Below are 24,403 nucleotides of genomic sequence, written 5' to 3' on the forward strand. Positions count from 1 at the left end.
CAGCCCAACGCGCACACCCTACAGATCAGAAGTTTTAGTATGTTGTTCATACCACTCCCTCCCACCACATTAATAAAATTTGGAACGGCGCAAACTTTTTCGCTGTCCGATATTTTTGGTTTTCATTGACTGGGCTAATTGAAAGAAAAGCTTGATCGGCGATCACAGCTTACGCAGTGCTCGAAAATGTAGCGTTAGCGTAATGAAGCGCACAGTTTGCCTAAGCCGTATTATTAATTTTCTGGTGCTTGAAAGCAAACGTTAATCCTTTTTAAATTAAGGTGCTTCTGAGCTTCGTAGGTTGGTCGCGTCTCTTCGATCGCGCTGCTGTAGCTTACGGTATCCAGCGCCAGCGCTTGCCGGCTTACGAAACCGCTTCAACCCTAGTTTACCGATTCACTTGTTAAATAATTTTATTACATCTCTCTCTCTCTCTCTCTCTCTCTCTCTCTCTCTCTCTCACACACACACACACACACACACACACACACACACACACACACACACTTCTGATTTGTGTTCGCTGGGCGACAAAACTGTTACACTGTAGTGTGTGAAATGGAATTCATGAAAGCCTTGTTGGGAGTTTTACAGACTGAAGGTTCATCAGTCGGCATGTGCATTTTCCGTCCTTTAAGACTATGGAGCTAAATTTCTAACCATTTCTTTGTTCAGTTAATGCTGGCATTCTTTTGATATAGGACGAATTCAGTAATCGACAATCTCATCTGTATTTATTCATTTATTTATTTACACGTCAAGTTCCGTAGGACCAAATTGAGGAGATAAAAATAAATGTTCATGAACCTGAAAAAAGTCAGTCCATTCAGTTTAAGTAAATGCTGTCAGCAATACAACAAGAATCAGCTTAATTTTTCAAGGAATTCCTCGCCAGCATAGGAGTGACCCATGAGAAACTCTTCAGTTTCGATTTGAAAGCGCGTGGATTACTGCTAAGATTTTTGAATTCGAGTGGCAGCTTATTTAAAACGGATGCAGCAGTATACTGCACACCTTTTTGCACAAGGGTTAAGGAAGTCCGATCCAAATGGAGGTTTGATTTCTGCCGAGTATTAACCGAGTGAAAGCTGCTTATTCTTGGAAATAAACTAATATTGGTAACAAGAAACTACAATAAGGAATATACATATTGAGAGGCCAATGTCAAATACCTAGACTCGTGAACAGAGGTCGACAAGAGGTTCGTGAACTCAAACCACTTACTGCCCGAACCGCCCGTTTCTGAGCCAAAAATATCCTTCTAGAATGGGAAGAGTTACCCCAAAACATAATACCATACGACATAAGTGAATGAAAATAAGCAAAGTAGACTAATTTACGTGTCGAAATATCACTCACTTTCGATACCGTTCGAATAGTGAAAATGGCAGTATTAAGTCTTCGAACAAGATCCTGAACGTGGGCTATCCACGAGCCCGTTCTGTGAGACTAAAACGTCAGGTTTTGTTGAGTTGTGTGTTACGAACTGTAAAAACTGAGTCTTACTGTGATTTAACGTTAGTTTATTTTGTACAAGCCATGAACTGAGGTCATGTACTGCTCTACTTGAAATCGAGTCAATGTTGCACACAACATCCTTTACTACCAAGCTAGTGTCATCAGCAAACAGAAATATTTTAGAGTTACCCATAATACTAGAGGGCATATCATTTATATAAATAAGGAACAGGAGCGGCCCCAACATTGATCCCAGGGGCACCCCCCACTTGACAGTACCCCACTCAGATCCCATATCACAACCGTTATCAACATTGTGAATAATGACCTTTTGCTGCCTGTTGCTAAAGTAAGAGGTGAACCAATTGTGAGCTACTCCGCTTATTCCGTAGTGGTCCAACATCTGGAGCAATATTGTGTGATCAACACAGTCAAATGCCTTCGTTAAATCAAAAAATACGCCAAGCGTTCGAAACTTTTTGTTTAGCCCATCCAGTACCTCACAGAGAAAAGAGAATACAGCATTTTCAGTTGTCAAACGACTTCTAAAGCCGAACTGTACATTTGATAGCAAATCGTGTGATATAAAATGATCAATTAACCTTACATACACAGCCTTTTCGATAACTTTTGCAAACACTGATGGCATAGAAATAGGTCTAAAATTATCTACAGTATCCCTTTCTCCCTTTTTATAAAGCGGCTTTACTACTGAGTACTTTAATCGCTCCGGAAACTGACCATTCCTAAAGGAAAAATTACAAATATGGCTAAATACAGGGCTAACATGTGCAGCACAGTACTTTAATATTCTACTAGACACTCCATCATAACCATGAGAATCCTTAGTCTTCAGTGATTTGATTATTGTGTCAATCTCCCCCTTGTCTGTATCACAGAGGAGTATTTCAGACGTCAGTCTCGGAAAGGCATTTGCTAAGAAATTTTATGATTTCCTGTAGATACTAAATTTTTATTTAATTCACCAGCAATGCTCAGAAAATGGTTGTTAAATACTGTACATATATCTGTTTTATCAGTAACAGAAATATTATTACTGCAAACTGACTTAATATCGTCAACCTTGTGCTGCTGACCAGACACTTCCTTCACAACTGACCATATGGCTTTAATTTTATCCTGTGAATTAGCTATTCTTTTTGCATACCACATACTTTTTGCCTTGCTAATAACTTTTAAGCACCTTACAATACTGTTTGTAATGGGCTACTGTAGCTTGATTGTGACTACTTCTAACATTTTGATATAATTCCCGCTTTGTTCTACATGATACCCTTATCCCACTAGTCAGCCAACTGGGCTGTCCATTATTGCTAGTACCCCGTTTAGACTGTTCTAATGGAAAGCAACTCTCAAAGAGCATGAGAAATGTTATGGAAAGCATTGTATTTATCATCTATATTATCGGCACTATAAAAATCTTGCCACTCTTGTTCCTTGACAAGTTTTGAAAAACTCTCTATTGCTGTTGGATTAACTTTCCTACGTAGTTCGTAATTAAATATGACATTGGTTAGAGTACAAAAACCTTTTAGTGTTAAAATTTGTGTATCATGGTCTGAAAGGCCATTCACCCCTTTACTAACAGAATGCCCATCTAGTAATGAAGAATGAATAAAAATGTCTATGACTGTGCTACTGTTCCCCTGCACCCTAGTTGGAAAAACAGTTTGCATCAGATCATATGAATTTAGGAGATCTACCAACATCCTTTTTCTTGCACAATCATGTACAAAATTAATATTGAAGTCACCACATAGAACTACTTTCTTCTACTTCCTACAAAGTGAATCAAGAACCCTCTCTAGCTTAAGCAAAAATGCTCTGAAGTCGGAGTTAGGGGACCTATAAACAACAGCAATTAGAAGTTTAGTTTCACTAAATTCAACTAATGCTGCACAACTTTCAAATACCTGTTCAGTGCAGTGTCGTGATACGTCTATGGTATCAAATGAAACACTGTTTTTTACGTACAGAGCCACTCCCACACCCCGCAAGGAACTCCTTGAGAAACAGCCAGCTAATCTGTAGCCTGGTAAAGGAAGCCTCTGAATTATCAAATTTTTTAAGTGGTGCTCAGATATACCAATAATTTCAGTTAGCATCTATTAGCAGTTCACTAACTTTATCTCTAATACCTCTTATATTTAGATGAAATATGCTAATTCCTTCTCTACTTGGAAACATTACATCCTCTGGAGGTGAGCCCTTAGTTAGAGGCACTACCTTTAAGCAGGTATACCTATCAGCTGACTTCAGTCTAAAAAAGGTGCAGCTCTAACACCAACTACTATAGTAATTTATCCATGAGTGATACCACTACTACCACCACCACCACCACCACCACCCACTACACTGTCACCTATAAGCTTAGCCAGCCTCCCCTTCCCATACCTATTGAGGTGCAGGCCATGCCTAGTGAAACCCCATCTGATAGACCCAACTGGCACCACTGAGATGTGATCCATGCCCTCCGCCATCAGTGCCCTCCCCAGCCCCACATTAACGCTCCTAACAGCCGCATTAAGGTGAGCCCGAGTAGCTATCTTAACCAAGTCACCAGTGACATCTTATTCCCCGTCCCTATCGAGACTGTTCCCTGCTCCACCCACTATCACTACCTGATCCTCTTTCGTAAAATTCTTACGTAACTCCCCTATGCTTTGTCACCTGAGCCAACCCTGCACTAGGCTTCACAATGCTGGTGACCTGCTACTCACTCCCCAACACTTCCTGCAACTGCTGGGCCACACCTCTACCGTGGGAACTACCTAGCAGCAGAACCTTCTTTCTGCTAGACTTTGCAACTAACCTAGGCCTCCTAATTGCTGAGGACTATATTAAAACAAATAAACTTTAAAATAAGTAAATGAAGTCTAAAATTTATAAAATATTAACGAGCTATTTCAACAGCAGTGCAGCACACGTGACGTCACACACGCCTATCGCAATTGCGGTTAATGGTGTCGCGACATTGTTGCTCCCGTTAGTCCAGATCCAATGACTGTTAGCAGAATATGGTATCAGTGGGTTCAGGAGGGTAATACGGAACACCGTGCTGGATCCCAACGGCCTCGTATCATTAGCAGTAGAGATGACAGGCATCTTACCCGCATGGCTGTAACGGATCGTGCAGCCACGTCTCGATCCCTGAGTCAACAGATGGGGACGTTTGCAAGACAACCATCTGCACGAACAGTTCGACGACGTTTGCAGCAGCATGGACTATCAGCTCGGAGACTACGGCTGCGGTTACCCTTGACGCTGCATCACAGACAGGAGCGCCTGCGATGGTGTACTCAACGACGAACCTGGGTGCACGAATGGCAAAACGTCATTTTTTCGGATGAATCCAGGTTTTGTTTACAGCATCATGATGGTCGCATCCGTGTTTTGCGACATCGCGGTGAACGCACATTGGAAGCGTGTATTCGTCGTCGCCATACTGGCGTATCACCCGGTGTGATGGTATGGGGTGCCATTGGTTACACGTCTCGGTCATCTCTTGTTCGCATTGACGGCACTTTGAACAGTGGACGTTACATTTCAGGTGTGTTACTACCCGTGGCTCTACCCTTCATTCCATCCCTGCAAACCCTACATTTCAGCAGGATAATGCACGACCGCATGTTGCAGGTCCTGTACGAGCCTTTCTGGATACAGAAAATGTTCGACTGCTGCCCTGGCCAACACATTCTCCAGATCTCTCACCCATTGAAAACGTCTGGTCAATGGTGGCCGAGCAACCGGCTCGTCACAATACGCCATCCACTACACTTGATGAACTGTGATATCGAGTTGAAGCTGCATGCGCAGCAGTACCTGTACACGCCATCCAAGCTCTGTTTGACTCAATGCCCAGGCGTATCAAAGTCGTTATTACGGCCAGAGGTGGTTGTTCTGGGTACTGATTTCTCAGGATCTATGCACCCAAATTGCGTGAAAATGTAATCACATGTCATTTCTAGTATAATATCCGATGAATACCCGTTTATCATCTGCATTTCTTCTTGGTGTAGCAATTTTAATGGCCAGTAACGTAGTAGCGTTTCTAGCGCCACACTTAAGTGTTGAAATTAATAGACTAAAGACATTTTTTCCAAAACTTGACATTTATTACACATTTATATCCTCATACAGATTCTATTTGTACATTCAATACTTTGTGTTCATGCCTTTGTTCTTAATCATCATTTTTATCCTTTTTTGGCATGGTTTTTATTAACTTTTAGCATAACATTTTAATATCATTGTCATGGATCTTCTTTGGTGGATATTGTAAATTTCCTTATCCTCTCTTTCACAATAGCCCATAAATTTTCGATTGGCATCATATCAGGGGTATTCCCTGGCCAGGGCAACACTTTCAGTGGCTTTTCTTCCAAGTATTTGGAAACACTTTCGGCTTTGTGGCAAGGTGCCCCACATGCATAAAAATGGCATCGTTATTAGAAAACTACTCCTTTATTTGGGGAAAAGTTCCTTTTCAATAACCCTTTGACGTTTTATTCAGGCTCACGTTATTGTTGCACCCCTGCGTGAACACGCCACAGGAGGGTTGAAGGAGCATAAATACTCTTTGCTGCTTCGAAACACGTTCAAATGTGGGATGGTTTTGAACGGTCGATAGTGGTTTCAACCTGTACACAAAAGCGAAAACTTTGGACGCGATGCACTACAAAGGGGTGCGATAACTTCAGTTGGGATGCAGTCCCACAGTGTCTTTCGAAAAGGATTGAAAAGTCCGATGGTGTCTGCAATGTCTGAGGCTGTGAAGAACATCTTCTTGTTGCACATCGAACCGCCAACTGTCGTTTTCGACCGCGAAATGTGTGGGAACCGACATTTTAGGGAAAGGGGTGGTTCCATTGACGCCATTTTTGCCATCCTCTTAGGCCTTCCGCGTTGATTCTTACCGGTGGTGTGTCCGAAATGTTTTCCTCGGCCACCCAGAAGAAACGAACGTGATTTCAACGCTAGATGTCACTGTTCTGACCTCTATAGTACACACATCAAAAGAAGGGGTGTAATGCGTCCGTGGTGGCCTTGGGCTGAATTGCGATGAAACTCGGTGCCACTGTGACGTCATTAACCCACGTTACGGTTCGGATGAACTTCAGAGCTGTGGCCTCTTCTCCGCATGTCTCGAATGTTGGCTGACACACAGATCAGAGTCATCAATATATACTCGCAAATTTGACGTTACAAAAAGAGGAGTCACGTATGGTTCCTTAGGAAATACGCATACTAGAAGAGAGAGGAAGGGAAGCATCAGGTACGGGGAAGTATATTTACTAGTAGTGCTACTGGACTAACAGATTTACAGAACAAAGGAATATCTTAAAACTGTTACATAATATATGCATAAGACAGCAGCAGCACGGAGAAGCGCGTCGACAGTGGTGTCTTCCAACGAGAACTCTTGACACGCGGGTGTCACGACGTCGTCTTTGAGACAAGTTTTGGTTCTTCATAGAGCATCACGATGCACGTATCTCTGTCTGAACGCTTAGAGAACGAACGTTGTCTGAGTGCGTTCTTTATCGTCAGACGGGGGCCAGCTCCTGGCACGAAGATATGTCGTAACATTGGGTACACAACATGATTACCTGTGATTCACACTGCCAGTAATTTGGACAAAAACCTTTACATGTCTGACTTGTAGGCTGATGACTATGTCCTCCCTCCGTGATCTCCGTGGCGTTGTCTTTCAACAAGATAATGCAAGACCGCGTATTTCTCATGCTGTTTTGAACAACTTTGGTACAGTCATGGGTCACCGTTAGACTGGCACGCCACCACCCACCAGCCGTTACGATTGATGTACGAGAGGCATGCAATAAGTAAAACAGTTTTTTTACTGAAAGCGGGCCAGTTTTATTCAGGATTCCAATCTACGGAATTATTCCTCATTCTTAATCCCTATTTTTCGACATAATCTCCGTTCAATGCGATGGCCTTACGCCATCTCAATAGGAGGGCCTGGTCATCGTCGGAGCCAGCGTCTTGCTGTACTACCAACAGAGACGTCCAGTCGAGCAGTGAGGTGATTGGATTGTATTGTATTTTAACCGGGGACCTAGAAACGACGGAGAAGCTCCGTCCCCGCTGCAGCCGCAGTGGTCCACAACCCCACGACGACTACCGCAGTCCACTTCACCCCTCCGCCGCCCCACACCGAACCCAGGGTTATTGTGCGGTTCGGCCCCCGGTGGACCCCACTCCCCAGGGAACGTCTCACACCAGACGAGTGTAGCCCCTGTGTTTGCGTGGTAGAGTAATGGTGGTGTACGCGTGCGTGGAGAACTTGTTTGCGCCGTATTCGCCGACATAGTGTAACTGAGGCGGAATAAGGGGAACCAGCCCGCATTCGCCGAGGAAGATGCAAAACTGCCTAAAAGCCATCCACAGACTGGCCGGTTCACCGGACCAGGCGCTCCTTCCCGCCCGGAAAGCCGCAGTGAGGTGATAGTGGTCCGTCGATAACGTCGAATTAGTGTCCGTTCCAACATTGCAGGAACCACGGCTGTGCAGCCTGCCTGCATATCGGACAGATTTGCGCGACCTCGTTGCTATGACGACACACGCCTGCCCAACGATTCACCGTGATTTTGTTCACTGTCAGGTCGGGGTAGACATCTTTTGGTTTCCTGACAGAAGAAACTCAATGACAGCTCCCGATATGAACGCACCTCGTTAGCGACTGCATTTTGAAAGCTACTTATAGCGCCGCCACCAATAGGAACGTGATGAAACTATCCGGGCTGAAGCGTAAATACTACAAGATTCCTCATCTGTACAACCGAAATTCGCAGATAAAAATGTGCTCCATTACTTATTGAACGCCCCTCGCACTCCGACGTTGAATTGCAGGATCGTGGAATGAAATACTCATACGCGTTACCAAAGTTGAATTCTAATCAAAGCTCAGCCAGGTTAGAGCCATTGTTGCTGCCAGAGGTGGTAACTCTGTGCATTAACTATCGTGCTATGTATATCCCAAAATCAGCGACGAATTTAATCACGCGTACTTCTTACTATAATTTGAATGCACAATAAAAATAGTTCAGTTATCTGCTATCGTTTCTGGTTTTGAAATGTTAATGGGAAACACCGCACTAATATCAATATAATTCTTCTAATCTGCGAAAAGAGTTAATCTTATTGTTACATAGAAGGCACCTAGTGTAAAATGTTCATCACAAGTGGTCTAACGTAGTACTCCGGAATTGCTAAGAAATGAACTGCCAGAATCTGTTGATTGTATCTTAAGTTACCAGTCGAGTAACAGCGTCCCTTTCAAGCGTTGTTTCTACGAGTTTGCTTCGATATTGAGGTAAGGATTACGAAAAGGAAATCTTTCGAAATCTTACTTCAACACGATGGTGTTACTAGGCTGATAACCCGAGACCATTAAATTAATGAAATTCGCAGAGGAAACCAGGATTCATTTCCCATTGAAAGAATGTAATTTATTTGGAGCAGATTTCATATACGTATGTCGAGGGACTGATAAACAGCGACGTACTCTGTAATTCCGTTTACACTTCGCATCCTTCGCAAATAATTGGCAGTGTGGATGAGATCACTGCCCGATTCAGGAAGTGTTCAGGCAGTAATGGCCTCGACGTCGATCAGTCGTTTACCCCGCGTAAACGATTTAAATTCTTTTACACTTCATTGCTTCAGTCGTTGCGAGGCATGGCGTTTTCAGCACTGCAGAGTCCTTGAGAACCACCCTCAGTTGTGAACAAAAATATTTGTCTTGCCACCTTGCACTTCACAAGGACGTTAGCTATCTCAGGAAGCAAATTAAACGAAAAAATGGAGGGCACTACTTTCTTGTGTTTTTTTGATTTATGTATTGTGCAATGACTTCACTCGTGCTTGGCAGTGTATAAACAGTAGAAGTTTTCCCTGTAGATTTTGCAGTTGGGGCAGTTAACTTCCTAACGAAAGTTTTGTGTGTGTGTGTGTGTGTGTGTGTGTGTGTGTGTGTGTGTGTGTCTCCTAACCATTGCTTTATCAGCAACCGAAATTAAATTCGCTTACATTTACGGGCATGGTTGCTGTGCATTTCTTGCCAGCCAGTTGTCTGCGCTCACAGGGCCCTGCGGATACGCTTAGGTGCTACGCGAAGCATGACAAGAGCGTAAGGCTCGCATGGTATGTTGCAAGCAGCTTCTCGTGCGAGCAGCGGCGAGTGGGAGGCTCAAATTGCATTATGTGAGAGGTAGCCTCGGAGACGGGGACTTGTGACGTAACAAATGGCGCACTATCTGAGGCCACTCACGTTCTTATCAGAAGCAACGTTGAAAAACATAAATCGCGTAATGCTAGGTACGTGGAAACTTCAGTATCATTGGACGTGTTTAAATTCCAGTAGTCTTTGTAGTTCCATAATGAAATTTTCACTCTGCAGCGGAGTGTGCGCTGATACGAAACTTCCTGGCAGATTAAAACTGCTTGCCGGACCGAGAGTCGAACTCAGTATCTGCCTTTCACAAGAAAATACTCTTACCGAGTGAGCCATCCAAGCACGACTCACGACCCGTCCTCACAGGCTATGGCTAAGCCGTGTCTCCGCAGTATCCTTACTTCCATGAGTGCTACTTCTGCAAGTTTCGCAAGAGAGCTTCCGTGAACTATGGAAAGGCAGGAGACGAGGTACTGGCGGAAGTAAAGCTGTGAGGAAGGGCGTGAGCCATGCTTGGGTAGCTCAGTTCCTAGAGCAGTTGCCCGCGAAGGGCAAAGTTCCCGAGTTAGAGTTTCGGTCTGGCACACTGTTTTAATCTGCCAGGAAGTTTCATAACAGCGTACACTCCGTTGCAGAGTGAAAATTTCATTCTGAAATCATTTCCGTGCACGTCACGGTAACATTCTCAACTGCTGCATTTTCCTTTTAAGAATTTTCAGCATTCTTCCTTTCTTCTCTCTCTCTCTCTCTCTCTCTCTCTCTCTCTCTCTCTCTGCGTGGTTTACACAACCACAGTGTCGTTTTCTTAGAGTAGTACACATATTAAGTTGCAGATACACAGTGGGTTCAAATGGCTCTGAGCACTATGGGACTTAACAACTGAGGTCATCAGTCCCCTAGAACTTAGAACTACTTAAACCTAACTAACCTAAGGACATCACACACATCCATGCCCGAGGCAGGATTCGAACCTGCGACCGTAGCGGTCGCGTGGTTCCAGACTGTAGCGCCTAGAACCGCTAGGCCACCCCGGCCGGAAGTAACCTACTCAGTCTTGGATATTAACGATGGAAATGGCAAGAGAGAGAGAGAGAGAGAGAGAGAGAGAGAGAGAGAGAGAGAGTTGATGCTCAACAAACACCATGGGATGCACACATGGAGCGCATTGTTTATCGTGGAGGGCCTGATTATCGAAAATATGAAATCATACGTTCTCCAGTACTAGGGATAAAATATTCTTCAATCTGGCGCATTTACCACGACCGTAAAACTCATCTACTGACCTGATTATTTCTCTCGCCTTATTTTATTATTATTGCTTTGATATCTGTAACGCTTTAAACCTTCTCGCTCTTCCTATTACGAATCTCTCGGCTTGACGGCATTTACTTTCGTCTTATTTAAAATACCTTTTTCCTAACTGGGCTACATACGAGGTAAAGTTCTCTTTTCCCAAGAGGACTATCATGACCAGCCAAATGAAGACTTGTTTAATAAGTCTTACTTGTTTGATGAAGTAACATATAATTACTCTAAATTTAAGTTGCATACACAGTGGGTCTGTGTATAAAAGACCCAAATCGTAAGATAATATTAGATTTCTGATCACCTAGCTTTCATTAGCACTGGGCGCGTCTACTGAGCTAGAGCTCACCGGAAAATAAGCAAGAAAGTGACAGCACTCAAAGTAGCATGTACGCCAGCTCGTACAGCATGTGGCCGGCCAAGCTTTTATTCTAGGTAGTAATTTTTGGTGGTGCGCTATAGTACACTTGCTGGTGCGTGCAAAACTTCGTACCGTTCAAAGAACTGCCAAATAAAGATTCAGACGATATATCCACGAAGCGGCAGCTGATAGTGTACTCCGAACTCGGGCGCTCTTGCCAGCGTTCCGTTCCCTAGTCAGGTACTTCTGAATGCTTTACATACATCCGTGCTTCTATTAACTGTCTATGCCATTTAAATTTGATTGAAAACACTGTTACAAAACTATGCAATATTATGTTAACACGGGTGATCAGTTAAGCAATTTAATACGGAATGAGTGACCAATCGTCTCCTAAAATATTTTGAATAGAAGGCCCCTACATTCTCAGACACCGTGTCAAGAGGGAGAAAATGTAGGGGAGACGATTCCCGAGAGGTTGAGTGATACGTATTGTCTAATGAGTATACGACCAGATAGGTACTCCTGTTGACAACACGCGGTCGTTCCCTGTCGGAGAGCGGAAGCGAGCCAGAGCACAGTCATATAGCAAGCATATGAGTCAAAGATACTTCACGCCTCATGGGAGATAATATGTCCCACAGGAAGTGCAGGTAGTTTTCCTCCGTGAGCCATCGTGAACAACGGCGAGGTCTGAGAGGCGCCAGACATGAGGTCTGATGAACGGTCTTGGGAAAAAGTACTATTCGGGCACGGCTGCTTTTCTTATATTGAAATGCGCTGAGCAGGGTGCTACGTGATGTGAGTGACAAGGCCTCAAGCATAGAAATTAGTTATTACCGGAAGTGACATTTGCACTTACTGGTTCCTGTAGTCTCTCTTGTGTCGTGCAGTGTGTCGTTACTGCGCATATGTTATACGACGGATGAAGGCGACGACAGACCATATCTGACAAGACCAATAGGGGTGGGTACTGTTGTATTCAAACTATGACTGTGATGATGCAAAACTAACCAGCCAAGTTCTTGGGACATCCTAACTGGTGGATATTCCATCCTGAAATTGTGTCTACGTATTCTCCATCTCTCCTGGTATTGCTTATCAAAAACCGCACATAATACGCAATATTCAACGGTTATAGGTGCCGAATTATGAAACCGACCCTTATTTTTTAATAGCTCTTTATACTACTTCTTCGGCATGGGAAAGAGCCTTCGAAGAAGACTTCAACGACTTAGCCTGTGTTTAACTTGATCAGATAGTAGCAAGATAAACAGCGCTGTAAATATTTGTCCCACCATCAGGAGAAAATGCCCTACAAAGGTCTACCGAAGTGCATAAAATGTAAGAAACCGTAACTCAGGTAAGGTTAATGTGTTCACTTGCGCACTTGAAGTCGATCAGTCTATGGGCTATTGCTTTGGCGACCATAAAATTTGCTCCTGAAGCTATTCAAATTTCACTGTGTATACGATATTCGAAACAGTGTGTACTGCTTTCGTTCATGGCGAATGTCGTCAAACTGTTAGAGCAGTGCCATCACTATGTCGTAGGCAACTTGAATGTACGAATGGGATCAACCAGGGTAGTGTCCTGTGACTACTGTATTCTAATGCATTTCCAACGTCCTACATTTTGCTACAGTATGTGACTAATGGCAATATCTTTCAGAATCGTTCGCAGTTCTCCCAGTGATGACTACGAGAAGTGCAAACTAGTGCGACATTTATATGCGAGATTTTACTACTGTTAAAACAGATTAAAAACAATGGGCATGTCACTCTTCGCCGGCCGATGTAGCCGAGCGGTTCTAGGCGCTACAGTCTGGAACCGCGCGACCGCTACGGTCGCAGGTTCGAATCCTGCCTCGGGCATGGATGTGTGTGGTGTCCTTAGGTTAGTTAGGTTTAAGTAGTTCTAAGTTATAGGGGACTGATGACCTCAGTTGTTAAGTCCCCTAGTGCTCAGAGCCATTTCAACCATGTCACTCTTAGTAAGATGTACTACTGCCTAGAGTTAGAGATCCACGTTGGATAAGTAACACAGATAAACAAAGAACTCCTTCAATCAACATGCGGTGTTTGCTTTTCAAGAATACATAAATTAGTCTCGCCTCCAGTCCAAACAGCTGCAAATATTTGCAGTTCCCGGTAGCTACGCTGCCGCAACTGCATTGGTGTCCTAAATTAAAGCAACAAACGGAATTTTTTGCAAGGTTGCGTTTATTTTGCCATAAAACAATATAAACAGGGGATAGTGGAGTAGAAACAATATAAAGAAACAGAAGGTAAAGAACTAAAACATGCGTAACGTTACGCAGAAATGTTCTTCGTTTTTTCCAACTTAAGGAATTTGCCCACACATTCCGACAACTGATTAACGTGCTTAGTATGGTGTGTGACCACCTTTGGCAGCAACACAGGCCTGACAATCACGGGACATGCAGTGAATTATGTCATCAATCTCATGTTAACGCTATAACGCCCATTCTTCCTACAGAGCTGTTCACAAGTGTTGGAGAGTGGTCAGTGGATGCTGACGTGAGGCAACCCATGTTCGCAGTACATCCCAGACATGCTCTACGGGATTACAATCGGAAGAGCGAGCAGGCCACGCCATGCGTGCAAGATCTTCCGTTTCCAGGAAAACATCAATCACCCGTGCTCTGCAAGGTCGAGAATTATTGTCCATCAGTACAAAGTCTGGGCCCACAGCACATTGCAACAGCCGCACATGACGTCACAAGATCTCGTCACGATACCTGACAGCAGTTTAAACCTTACCGATTCACCCGTGCAATGTCATGAAGAGCCGTTACAGTGGTCAGCATAATCGCTGTGCACACCTTTAGGGAACCTCCTCGATATCGGTCTCTTTCCACGAAGTCTGGGTCCCGAAATCGTGGTCCACGGTCCCCCTAGATGCGAATCCGTCGAGAATCGCTCCCCAGACCAATCGGGACTCATCTGTGAGAAGAACATCGGCCCACTCTTCCACTGTCTAGGTGGTATGTTGACAACTCCACTGTAGACGTTCCCTTTTGTGAAGACGGGTCAGAGGTACACATACAGCAAGTCTCCGACAATATAGGCCACTCTGGCGAAGCCTTCTCTACACCGTTTGCCTCGGTGCGACGTGTCCAGTTGATGGCGCGAGGGCAGATGCCAGTTTGCCGTGCGATACTAAGGTAATACCGTTCTATCCTTACAGCCAAATAATGGTTTCTGTGTCTGTTGTTACATGTGGTCGACCGAGCCATTGTCTTCGGGGTACAGTTTCGGTTTCTCCACACCCTAGAAACAACAGAATGATTCACTTTCAGCCATCGGATCACACAAGTTTACATCTGTCCTGCTTTCATTCCTTCTACACCTCTCCACTGCAGAGTGTCTGGCAGGGGTCTTGATTGTGCACTGTCTGTGACTGTGTACACAGCAATTGTGGATGTGGGACTGCACGACAAATACTACCCCGTTCGATGGGTGTCCTGATGTCATCGCTGGCATGGTTCTCCATTAACCGGAATGCCATCCTCCGTGCAGAACACGGTCGCACGGACATGTGTTCACAGTTCGTGTGATTATATCTCGACTTAGACACAGGATGAGCAAATAGCGGCTTGTTGCTGTAATTTTGGACACCAGTAGATTTAGTCATCCCACTGGATATAAGGCAGTTCTCGTGCTAGAAGGATAACGGATGTCCTAGCCATTCCGCACAAATAATTATGAATTTTCTTAACATCATTTGCAGATCGATAGTTCGGGAATCACAAAATGTCTTGCCTCCTAACCAGACTTATAGCTATCGACTTTTTATCTGTGAGGAAAATGAAAACAATTTTCAAGGAAGCACAGACGACACCTGAAGACCTGAAATCAAACGGCTATACGGCATTATGGCTGGGACTGAGGATGTTTGGATGCTTGGTGTAAGTCTATTTCACGCCACCTCGGCGATTTGCTTGTCGATGAAAACGAGATAATATTATTAGGACAACACAAACACCCAGTCCTTGAGCAAAGAAAATCTCCGACCCAGCCGGGAATCGAACCCAGCACATGAAATGCTGTGCAATATGGGCCTGTGACGAAATCTCTTTATAACGTCTTTCAGTGCTCAGGCTCTGCACTTTTGCGCCTGAAAGGATGATGATAATAATAATAATAATAATAATAATAATAGAAGAAGAACTGTATCTAAGTTACTTCATAGCGTACATTTGGTATAGCAGGCAATGTTTGTGGAATACATTTCCTGACGGTGGCGCAGTGATTTGCAACACTTTTAGCGTGTTACTATTCCATCAAGTTTAATTCATGTTACCTCGTTAAGGTCATTTTCGAAGACACTTTCAAATTCCACGGGAAACATGTAGCTCAATTTTTTAAAGTCGTTGTCTTAATAAGGCAGATGTAAACGTTGAAAATTACTTGCGTACACAGAAAATTCCCCACATTTGTCGCTATAATTTAGCGGAAACTGCACCTCGATATATATTTTTCGTTCTGTATATGTCTGTACTGGCTACTCGTAACTGACTCAAAAGTATAAATGTAATAAATTTTAGCTTCTTATCCTTGGTTCTCCGTTGGTGTTCTTAGATATACTGTGTGTCGATTGACAACCCCTTGCTCACCAAATGGGAGTTGCATTGTGTAGGTATAAAACGTATAAATGATTTTACTTTATGTTAATTACAGACAGAACTGGCAAAAAGTTAATAGATTTCAGGTTCGTAATGTAATTTTTTTTCACCTATTGTAGACTCCGATGATGGCCCTTGTTTGACTGAAACGGTTGATGATTGTTACCAATTCCAAATGTGATTGCATCTAAACTGAAAAGGGTATAATAATTTCACTCACCTACAAACACATTGACGGTGTCATTGTTCCAGAAATAATTAATTCCTCCCGGTGTTGGGAAGAGGAAATACATTGCGACCCCCCCCCCCCCCCGGCCCCCCTACTGCGCAGCAGTCAGCACACACCACACCACATAGTAGGCCCTATCGGTCCTTTCTCGGACAGACTACCACGAGGAAGGCTTAACGACTGAAAATTCCTTACTACACTGGACGTCGTGTCAGGACTCTACACAGAATTTAGCTGTTTAGTGTTTGTGACGGTTGACTACACAGTCAGTTATTGACATTTAGTGATTTACTCCTGTCTTAATTGAATTGATGTTTTCATAAAGACGTTCCTTAACCAGAACAGCATGCATGTAGGTGCGCGTGCGCGTATGTTGATTACTGTTGCAAGTGCGGTGTTACAAAACGGGGGCTGTGTCGTGGGCAGTTCCACGGGTTGGATACGTGTGAGATACGTGACTATCTAGTGGGAGACTGGCAGTAAAGTCTTATGTAAAGTTCATGAGTGTCAGATAGTGACAGAAACAGGTTTTGGATAGTGCGACGTTACTGCTCTGCATTTAATGTGCTAGGGGGCAAATGTACAGTTCCGAATAAAGCTCGACTCATTCCGAATAAAGCTCGACTCGTAAAAGTCGTAGGAGGAGGATATCAGTGTTTAACGTCCCGTCGACAACGAGGTCATTAGAGACGGAGCACAAGCTCGGGTCACCAAAGGATAGAGAAGGAAACCGGCCGTCCCATTTCGAAGGAACAATCCCAGCATCTGCCTTAAGCAGTTTATGGAAATCACGGAAAACATAAAATCAGGATGGCCGGACACAGGTTTGAACCTCGTCCTCCCGAATGCGGGTCCAGAGTGCTTAGCACTGCGCTACGCCGCTCGATCCTAAGAGTCCTAAGGGCGAGACGTACACCGTCTGCTTCACGGCTTGTTGCTGTATTAGCAAATAATTAGGCTAAAAGGTGATCCTGCGGTCAACTAATTGAGGGCAGACAAATAATGAGAATTACAAATTAATGAACATAAAAAACAGGGACACACTTGTAATAAACATAGGCAACACTCCAGATTTAAGTTCTATGGACAAATATTTTATTCAGTCAGGTCCAGACTCCTACTGAATGGTGCTAAGCTAATACAGTAGTTGAAATAAATCAAAAGCTGTTGTATTACCTAGTGTGACACGAAAGATGACAGAACCCCAACTAAGATAAGTCGCGACGCGCACTCAATACATGAGATCCTTCACCCGTATTCTTAGATACCCTAAACCAAGATTGGATAAGCAATTCGAAGGGTGGCTCCATAAATAAAATCACATCACCCTGCCGTACTCTACAAGTGCAGGAAACTAGAGTCTTTCTTCTCGGTCGATGTCCCGAACTGGCCTTCCTTTTCTTCTGTTATTCCTTTTCTTCCGTCGTTCCTGCTCCTAAGAGCACATCTTCGTCCAGCAACGTTATATCACCTCAGCCAGTTGGAGCTCGAGCAGTTCCCCAAGCAATACATTTCGTAAAACACATTGATGTACGTGCAAATGGGCCACCATTCGGTTCACTGTCTGCTGACACCATTTATTATTATTTTTAATTACATATCCCATTAACATGGACAAATTTATAATTTGTATCAGGATCAGCATTCATCACAGATTAATAAATCGATTCACTATCGCTGCTTCATATTTATCGGTGTAAATGTGGAGAACTGTCTGGTACGACACTCTGGCGTATAAACTTAATATTATAGAATATTTAACAACAATATACACTGGCGTGACAAGTCATGGGATACCTCGTAATATAGTGTCGGACCTCCTTTTGCTCGGCGTATTGCAGCAACTCGAGGTGGCATGGACTAAAAAAAATTGTTGGAGATCCCGTGCAGAAATATTGAGCCACGCTGCATTAATAGCCGTCTATGTCTGCGAAAGTGTTTCCGGAGCAGGATTTTGTGCACGAACTGACCTCTCGATTCCGTCCCGTAAATGTTCTGTGGGATTCATGTCAGGATATCTGGGTGGCCAAATCGTTCGCTCGAAGTGTCCAGAATGTTCTCCAAACAAATCGCGAACAGTTGTGACCCGGTGACATAGCGCTTTGTCATCCATAAAAATTCCATATTTGTTCGGGAACATGAAGTCCATGAATAGCTGCAGATGATCTCAGTTGGTTCAGTTTCACCAGAAGACCTAGTCCATTCCATGTAAAAACAGGGCCGGCCGGTGTGGCCGTGCGGTTCTAGGCGCTTCAGTCTGGAACCGCGTGACCGCTACGGTCGCAGGTTCGAATCCTGCCTCGGGCATGGATGTGTGTGATGTCGTTAGGCTAGTAGTTCTAAGCTCTAGGGGACTGATGACCTCAGAAGTTAAGTCCCATAGTGCTCAGAGCCATTTGAACCATTTGTAAAAACAGCCATCACCATTATGGAGCCACCACCAGCTTGCATACTGCCTTGTTGACAATATGGGCCCACGGCTTCGTGGGGTCTATGCCACTCTCGAACCCTACCATCAGCTCTTACCAACTGAAATCGGGACTCATCTGAGCAGGCGACGGTTTTCCAGTTGTCTACCGTCCAACGATATGAATACGACCGCAGGACAGGTGTTGCAGGCGATGTGGTGTTGTTGGCAAAGGCACTCGCGTCGGTCGTTTGCTGCCGCAGTCCATTAACGCCAAATTTCGCCACACTGTCCGAACTGATATGTTCGTCGTACGTCCGACATTGGTTTATACGGTTATTTTACTCAGTGATGTGCTGATTGAGGCTTTCCCCGCGCTGCATCTGCTTGGTAGGTTCTCGGGAATTACGCCGGATAATATTGTAGAAACCGCACAATATATCAGCGAGACAGCTGCCCGCCATCTTCAGGTGCTACTGTCGCGTCGCTGAGAAGCTCGCCAATTTATGTTTTGGCTTTCTAGAACAACGCAGGCGCCAGCGGTGGCATAACGTCATCGAAGACCAATCGTGGACGCGCTGTTCTAGAAACCCAACATAAATTGGCGAGCTTCTCAGCGACGCGACAGTAACACCTGAAGATGGCGGGCAGTTGTCTCGCTGAAATATTGTGCGGTTTCTACAATATTATCCGGCGTAATTCCCGAGAACCTATCAATCAGTGTTACTTCTTTGTTAGCACTGACAACTCTACGCAAACGCCGCTGCGCTCGGTGGTTAAATGAAGGCCGTCGGCCACTGCGTTGTCCGTGATGAGAGGTATGCCCGAAATGTGTTGTTCTCGGCATACTGTGCATCTTGGAATATTGAATTCTCTAACGATTTTAGAAATGGAATGTCCTGTGCATCTAGCTCCAACTACCATTCCGCGTTCAAAGCCTGTTTATTCCCGACGTGTGGCCATAATCACGCCGGAAACCTGTTCATGTGAACCACAAATGACAGCTCTGCAAGTGAACTGACCTCTTCGTGTATGCGATACTACCGTATGTGTGCGTATCGCTATCCCGTAACTTTTTGTCACCTCAGTGTAATACCCGCCATTTGTCACGATGATGGCTACGGGGCAATGCCATTACTGGACATACAGTTTATTGTGTATCATAAAATTATTTATCACTCAGTAAGTGTAAACATTTGTGATGGAATGGGTAGTTTGATTGTAAATATTTTGATGATTGCAGTTCGTAATTTTGTATACGGTGCATTGCATTCCGTTGTTAACTTACTGCTCATGCTTTTACTGTACCGGTCTTCCTGCAATCACTTCAGGTTATTAAATTATGGTCTGTCTGTCGTTAGCCAGCCGTACACGGTATTTAGGGTCAAACTACCTGCGGTACAGCGCGATTGACCCCATCAGTACCTGCTCATTGGAAACCATTTTCAACCTTCTAGCTTTCTGTTCGTATTTACTCTGACTATAAACCTGCTTTACTATTTGTTATGTTTCACAGCAGCCTCGAGATTCTCCCAAGACTGGTTAAATTACAGTCAGCTGTTGGTAACGCGTCCTGGCCGCACTTTCCGAATGGGAGCTGTGATGATGATGATGATGATGATGATGATGATGATGATGATGATGATGATGATGATGATGTCCCATACTCGGAGGAGCGTAGGGAACGATGCAAGAGACCCGCACCGCTGCACTAGGCAAGGTCCTAGTGGAGGTGGTTTGCCGCTACCTTTCTCCGACCGTAATGGGGATGAATGATGATGAAGAATACGACACAACACCACCCAGTCATCACGAAGCAGGAAAAATCCCTGACCCCGCCGGGAATCGAACCCGGGACCCCGTGCACGGGAAGCGAGAACGCTACCGCAAGACCACGAGCTGCGGACTTCATCAAATATTAGGTAATCGTCATGTTCATTTCCAGCCAAGGGTTTCTCGCTAGACTCTCAACGTTGTAAAGGCGGAGATGACTGCCAAGCAAATGACGTGCCAATAGTTGCTGTCATGTATGAGTGGTATTAAAGAAAATAGACCCAAATAAGAATTTGCCTTCGGTGTGGTCTATCTCTGAAGTTTTTGCCCCACCAGTTTAACAAGTCTTCGATGCTCCCAGAATGTGTCGTATTAACCTATCTATTGTTTTAGGTAAGTTTTGCCATAAAGTATATTAGCCATCCTTCTTTAGGTACAATACCCGTGGAGTTCTGCTCAACTGTTTATTCCCCGGCTCTGATATACTCATTCCCGTGATAATGATATCGAACCCTGCTCTGTCGAAGATTTTCTGCGTTGTTTGATATCGAGTGTAGTAATTATAAAATGTCCATTCAGATAACGTTTCCGGCGGTTTTCCATCTACTACGTTTTTTACTTTACCAAGCAATACTTTATTTGCGGTGTTCAGAAAGACAGGGTGGAAAATAAATGTTACTTACAAGGGAACCTCCCCATCGCACCCCACCCCCCCCCCCCCCCCCCCAGATTTAGTTATAAGTTGGCACAGCGAATAGGCCTTGAAAAACTGAACACAGATCAATCGAAAAAACAGGAAGAAGTTGTGTGGAACTATGAAAAAAATAAGCAAAATATACAACCTGAGTAGTCCATGCGCAAGATAGGCAACATCAAGGAGAATGTGAGCTGAGGAGCGCCGTGGTCCCGTGGTTAGCGTAAGTGGCTGTGGAACGAGAGATCCTTGGTTCAAGTCCTCCCTCGAGTGAGAAATTTACTTTTTTTATCTTCGCAAAGTTATGATCTGTCCGTCCGTTCATTGACGTCTCTATTCACTGTAATAAGTTCAGTGTCTGTGTTTTGCGACCGCACCGCAAAACCGTGCGATTAGTAGACGAAAGGACGTGCCTCTCCAATGGGAACTGAAAACATTTGATCGCAAGGTCATAGGTCAACCGATTCCTCCACAGGAAAACACATCTGATATATTCTATACGACACTGGTGACGGCATGTGCGTAACATGACAGGAATATGTTGTTGACCCATCTAACTTGTACACTTGGCGAATGGGTAAAAAGATCTTCTACCTTGCCCGATTTAGGTTTTCTTGTGGATGTGATAATCACTCCCAAAAAAGGGAAGAAAACATAACGGACGGACAGATAATAATTGTCTGAAAATAAAAAATTAAACTTCTCACTTGAGGGAAGACTTGAACCAAGGACCTTTCGTTCCGCAGCCGCTCACGCTAACCACGGGACCACGGCGCTCCTTAGCTCACACTTCCCTTGATGTTGCCTATCTTGCACATGGACTACTCAGTTTGCATATTTTGCTTGTTTTTTTCATAGTTCCACACAACTTCTTCCTGTTTTCTCGATTGATCTGTGTTACGTTTTTCTAGGCCTATCCACTGTGCCAACTTATAACTAAATCTGAGGGGGGTGCGATGGGGAGGTTCCCTTGTTAGTAGTTTAAAATTCGAGCGCTATCTTTATGCAGGAGTGTCTGCGTCCTCGCGCACAGAGATCCTCGCATCCGTACCACGTGTTACCGTATCTGAAGAGGAAGCCAGCGCCGACCGCATCCTTCTGCTTCGAGCGATGTTCGTAGTGAACATGAAATTCAGCGGCTCGCTTGGCAAGACAGCTCGTGAGAGCGACGCGTGCGCTACCTTGTGAGAGTTTCATTAAGTTTTCATCTCGTGACGATGTACAACAGAGACGATGTGTCTGTAAGTACCGCACAATTCAACAAGTAGTGTTTGATGCCAGGGGCGTACTCCTATGAGATCCGCATTTCAATGACAGCTTGTTCGTTGCTTGTCAATACTCTTCCGCACATAGGAGTCGTCACTCTGCGAATATGCTTGTCCTGATGAGACTGCGCACGTGGTTCAGTAGTGCGCCTGCCGTAGGTGAGAACAGTTCCTGTAATGAGGTTTTAGGAGTAATTTTTTTGTTAAATCTGTCGCACAAAATTTTAACTTCCGTGTCGCCAATTCTTATTATATTTGCCCATCAGGTATTTCGACGGTTACTCCGTATTGTAATAGAGCTCGGAAATTCGTGCCGGAAAGAACAAATTCATCACCACACCAAATAATGTCGTAACGAAACATGTGCTGCGCTCCTATAGTGTTAACGATATAAAAACGTAAGTTTATGTTTGAATGCTGTTAATTTTTATGATTTGACAAAATTTTCCACTTACGAACGAAACGTTTGCAAAACTAAACTGACTTCAGCGACGACGTGTTTATGGAGGGCAGCGCTTCATCTCTTGGTGTATTATGACTTTTTTTTTCTAGTAATCAGCGTGCGTGGATTTCGAAAAATCTTCCCAATATCGCATCTGTATTTCAGACAGACTTCAGTAAACGTTTAAAGAATGTTTTGTAAACAGGACATACCACTTAAGATAAAACGACAAATTTAAGTGATAATGTAATGTGTGGAAATGCATGCATCACCTTCTTTGCATCAGCCCTGATAAGTTATTTTTTATGCTATTGAACCCAGGATCCTCAAGTACTTTTCCATCCAGGTGATCACGAAGACTTAAGTAGTTTTTGGGGGGTTGGATTATTTGGGGAAGGAGACGAGACAGCGAGGTCATCTGTCTCATCGGATTAGGGAAGGACGGGGAAGGAAGTCGGCCGTGCCCTTTGAAAGGAACCATCCCGGCATTTGCCTGGAGCGATTTAGGGAAATCACGGAAAACCTCAATCAGGATGGCCGGACGCGGGATTAAACTGTCATCCTCCCGAATGAGAGTCCAGTGTCGAACCACTGGTAGTTTTGGAAAAAAGAAAAGTGATTGATATTCACTTGACAAATATTACTATTTATTTTAGACAGTTTTGCATTCCAGTACAGACTGTCCACAACTTTTACGATAAATCACCTAAAACATTGAATTTTATGACCACGATGTTCCAGTTTCTCCATTTGTGGGAAACACACACGACTATTTTTTAGAGACTTGTAAATCCCCAGATCGGGTTGGCACTTAAGTTATTGTCCAATATGTAAGTATATGTCGAAAATATTTCTGTAATTTTGACATGTCTTTGCCGGGCCGATGAGCTGTGTGTTATTTTTCGTGTTGCCTGTTGATGCCACGGAAACTCCGTTAAATGGCATCAGAATTGCAGATAATGTAGTGAATTGTAGCTAATACCGTTGGTGTATAATTCCGTGATAAGAGCAATGTGCAGTTCAAAGGAATATCCATAGTTTAACTTGACTTTAACCTGCATTTTTAGCCGCTTAGCTATAATATTAGTGTGGTTCGTACGAACATAGTGCGAAATAGTTAACATTTACTATTCTTATCAGTAGATCGAAATTCATATTTTTAGAATGATTATGTAGGAACATATTCACCATTAAAATTTTCAGTACACGAGGAATTGACAAGATAGTAATTCATGCTGCCTTCAGAGAGAAATGATCTGCCAGAGTTTCGGTTTGTGGATTTCCCAACTTGAGGCGAAGACCTAGTTACTACCGCTTGGAACAGATATACTTGCGCCTGCAAAAATCACAAGGCACTTTTTTCGTTAATAGTGCAAAGAATTAAAGGTAATTTGATCACCATTTTCATATACATATTCCCTCGAAGGAACACGATTTCAGTGGCTCAACTTGCGTCTGCCTTGATAGGCACACAGGATGTTACAAATTCTGAATTATAGTTTGTATAACGCGGCATTCAAAAGCCTTGCTGTGTGTAGCGCGCCGTGCCCTGCAGTACAAGGCTGCAAGTTTATTTTTAGTACAGAGGTTTCGCGACGTATCT

General features: G+C 43.9%; 1 protein-coding gene across 5 annotated transcripts in view; it reads left to right on the top strand.

The window, feature by feature from the left end:
• Positions 1-24,403, top strand: part of LOC126248243 (ribosomal protein S6 kinase 2 beta) — a 634,112-nt gene that overhangs the window by 119,255 nt on the left and 490,454 nt on the right. Inside the window, exon 1 of one of the 5 annotated variants that reach the window (XM_049949093.1) lies at positions 22,205-22,334. The exons of 3 other annotated variants lie outside the window; for them this stretch is intronic. In XM_049949093.1, coding sequence (XP_049805050.1) covers positions 22,311-22,334 — 24 coding nt within the window. In that variant the 5' untranslated portion in view covers positions 22,205-22,310. Of the gene's footprint in view, positions 1-22,204; positions 22,335-24,403 lie in introns of those variants that run through there. One more of the 5 variants, XM_049949089.1, reaches the window with a different exon arrangement.

This window comes from Schistocerca nitens, chromosome 3 (assembly GCF_023898315.1).
Source record: "Schistocerca nitens isolate TAMUIC-IGC-003100 chromosome 3, iqSchNite1.1, whole genome shotgun sequence".
In the NCBI taxonomy this organism is placed as follows: domain Eukaryota; kingdom Metazoa; phylum Arthropoda; class Insecta; order Orthoptera; family Acrididae; genus Schistocerca; species Schistocerca nitens.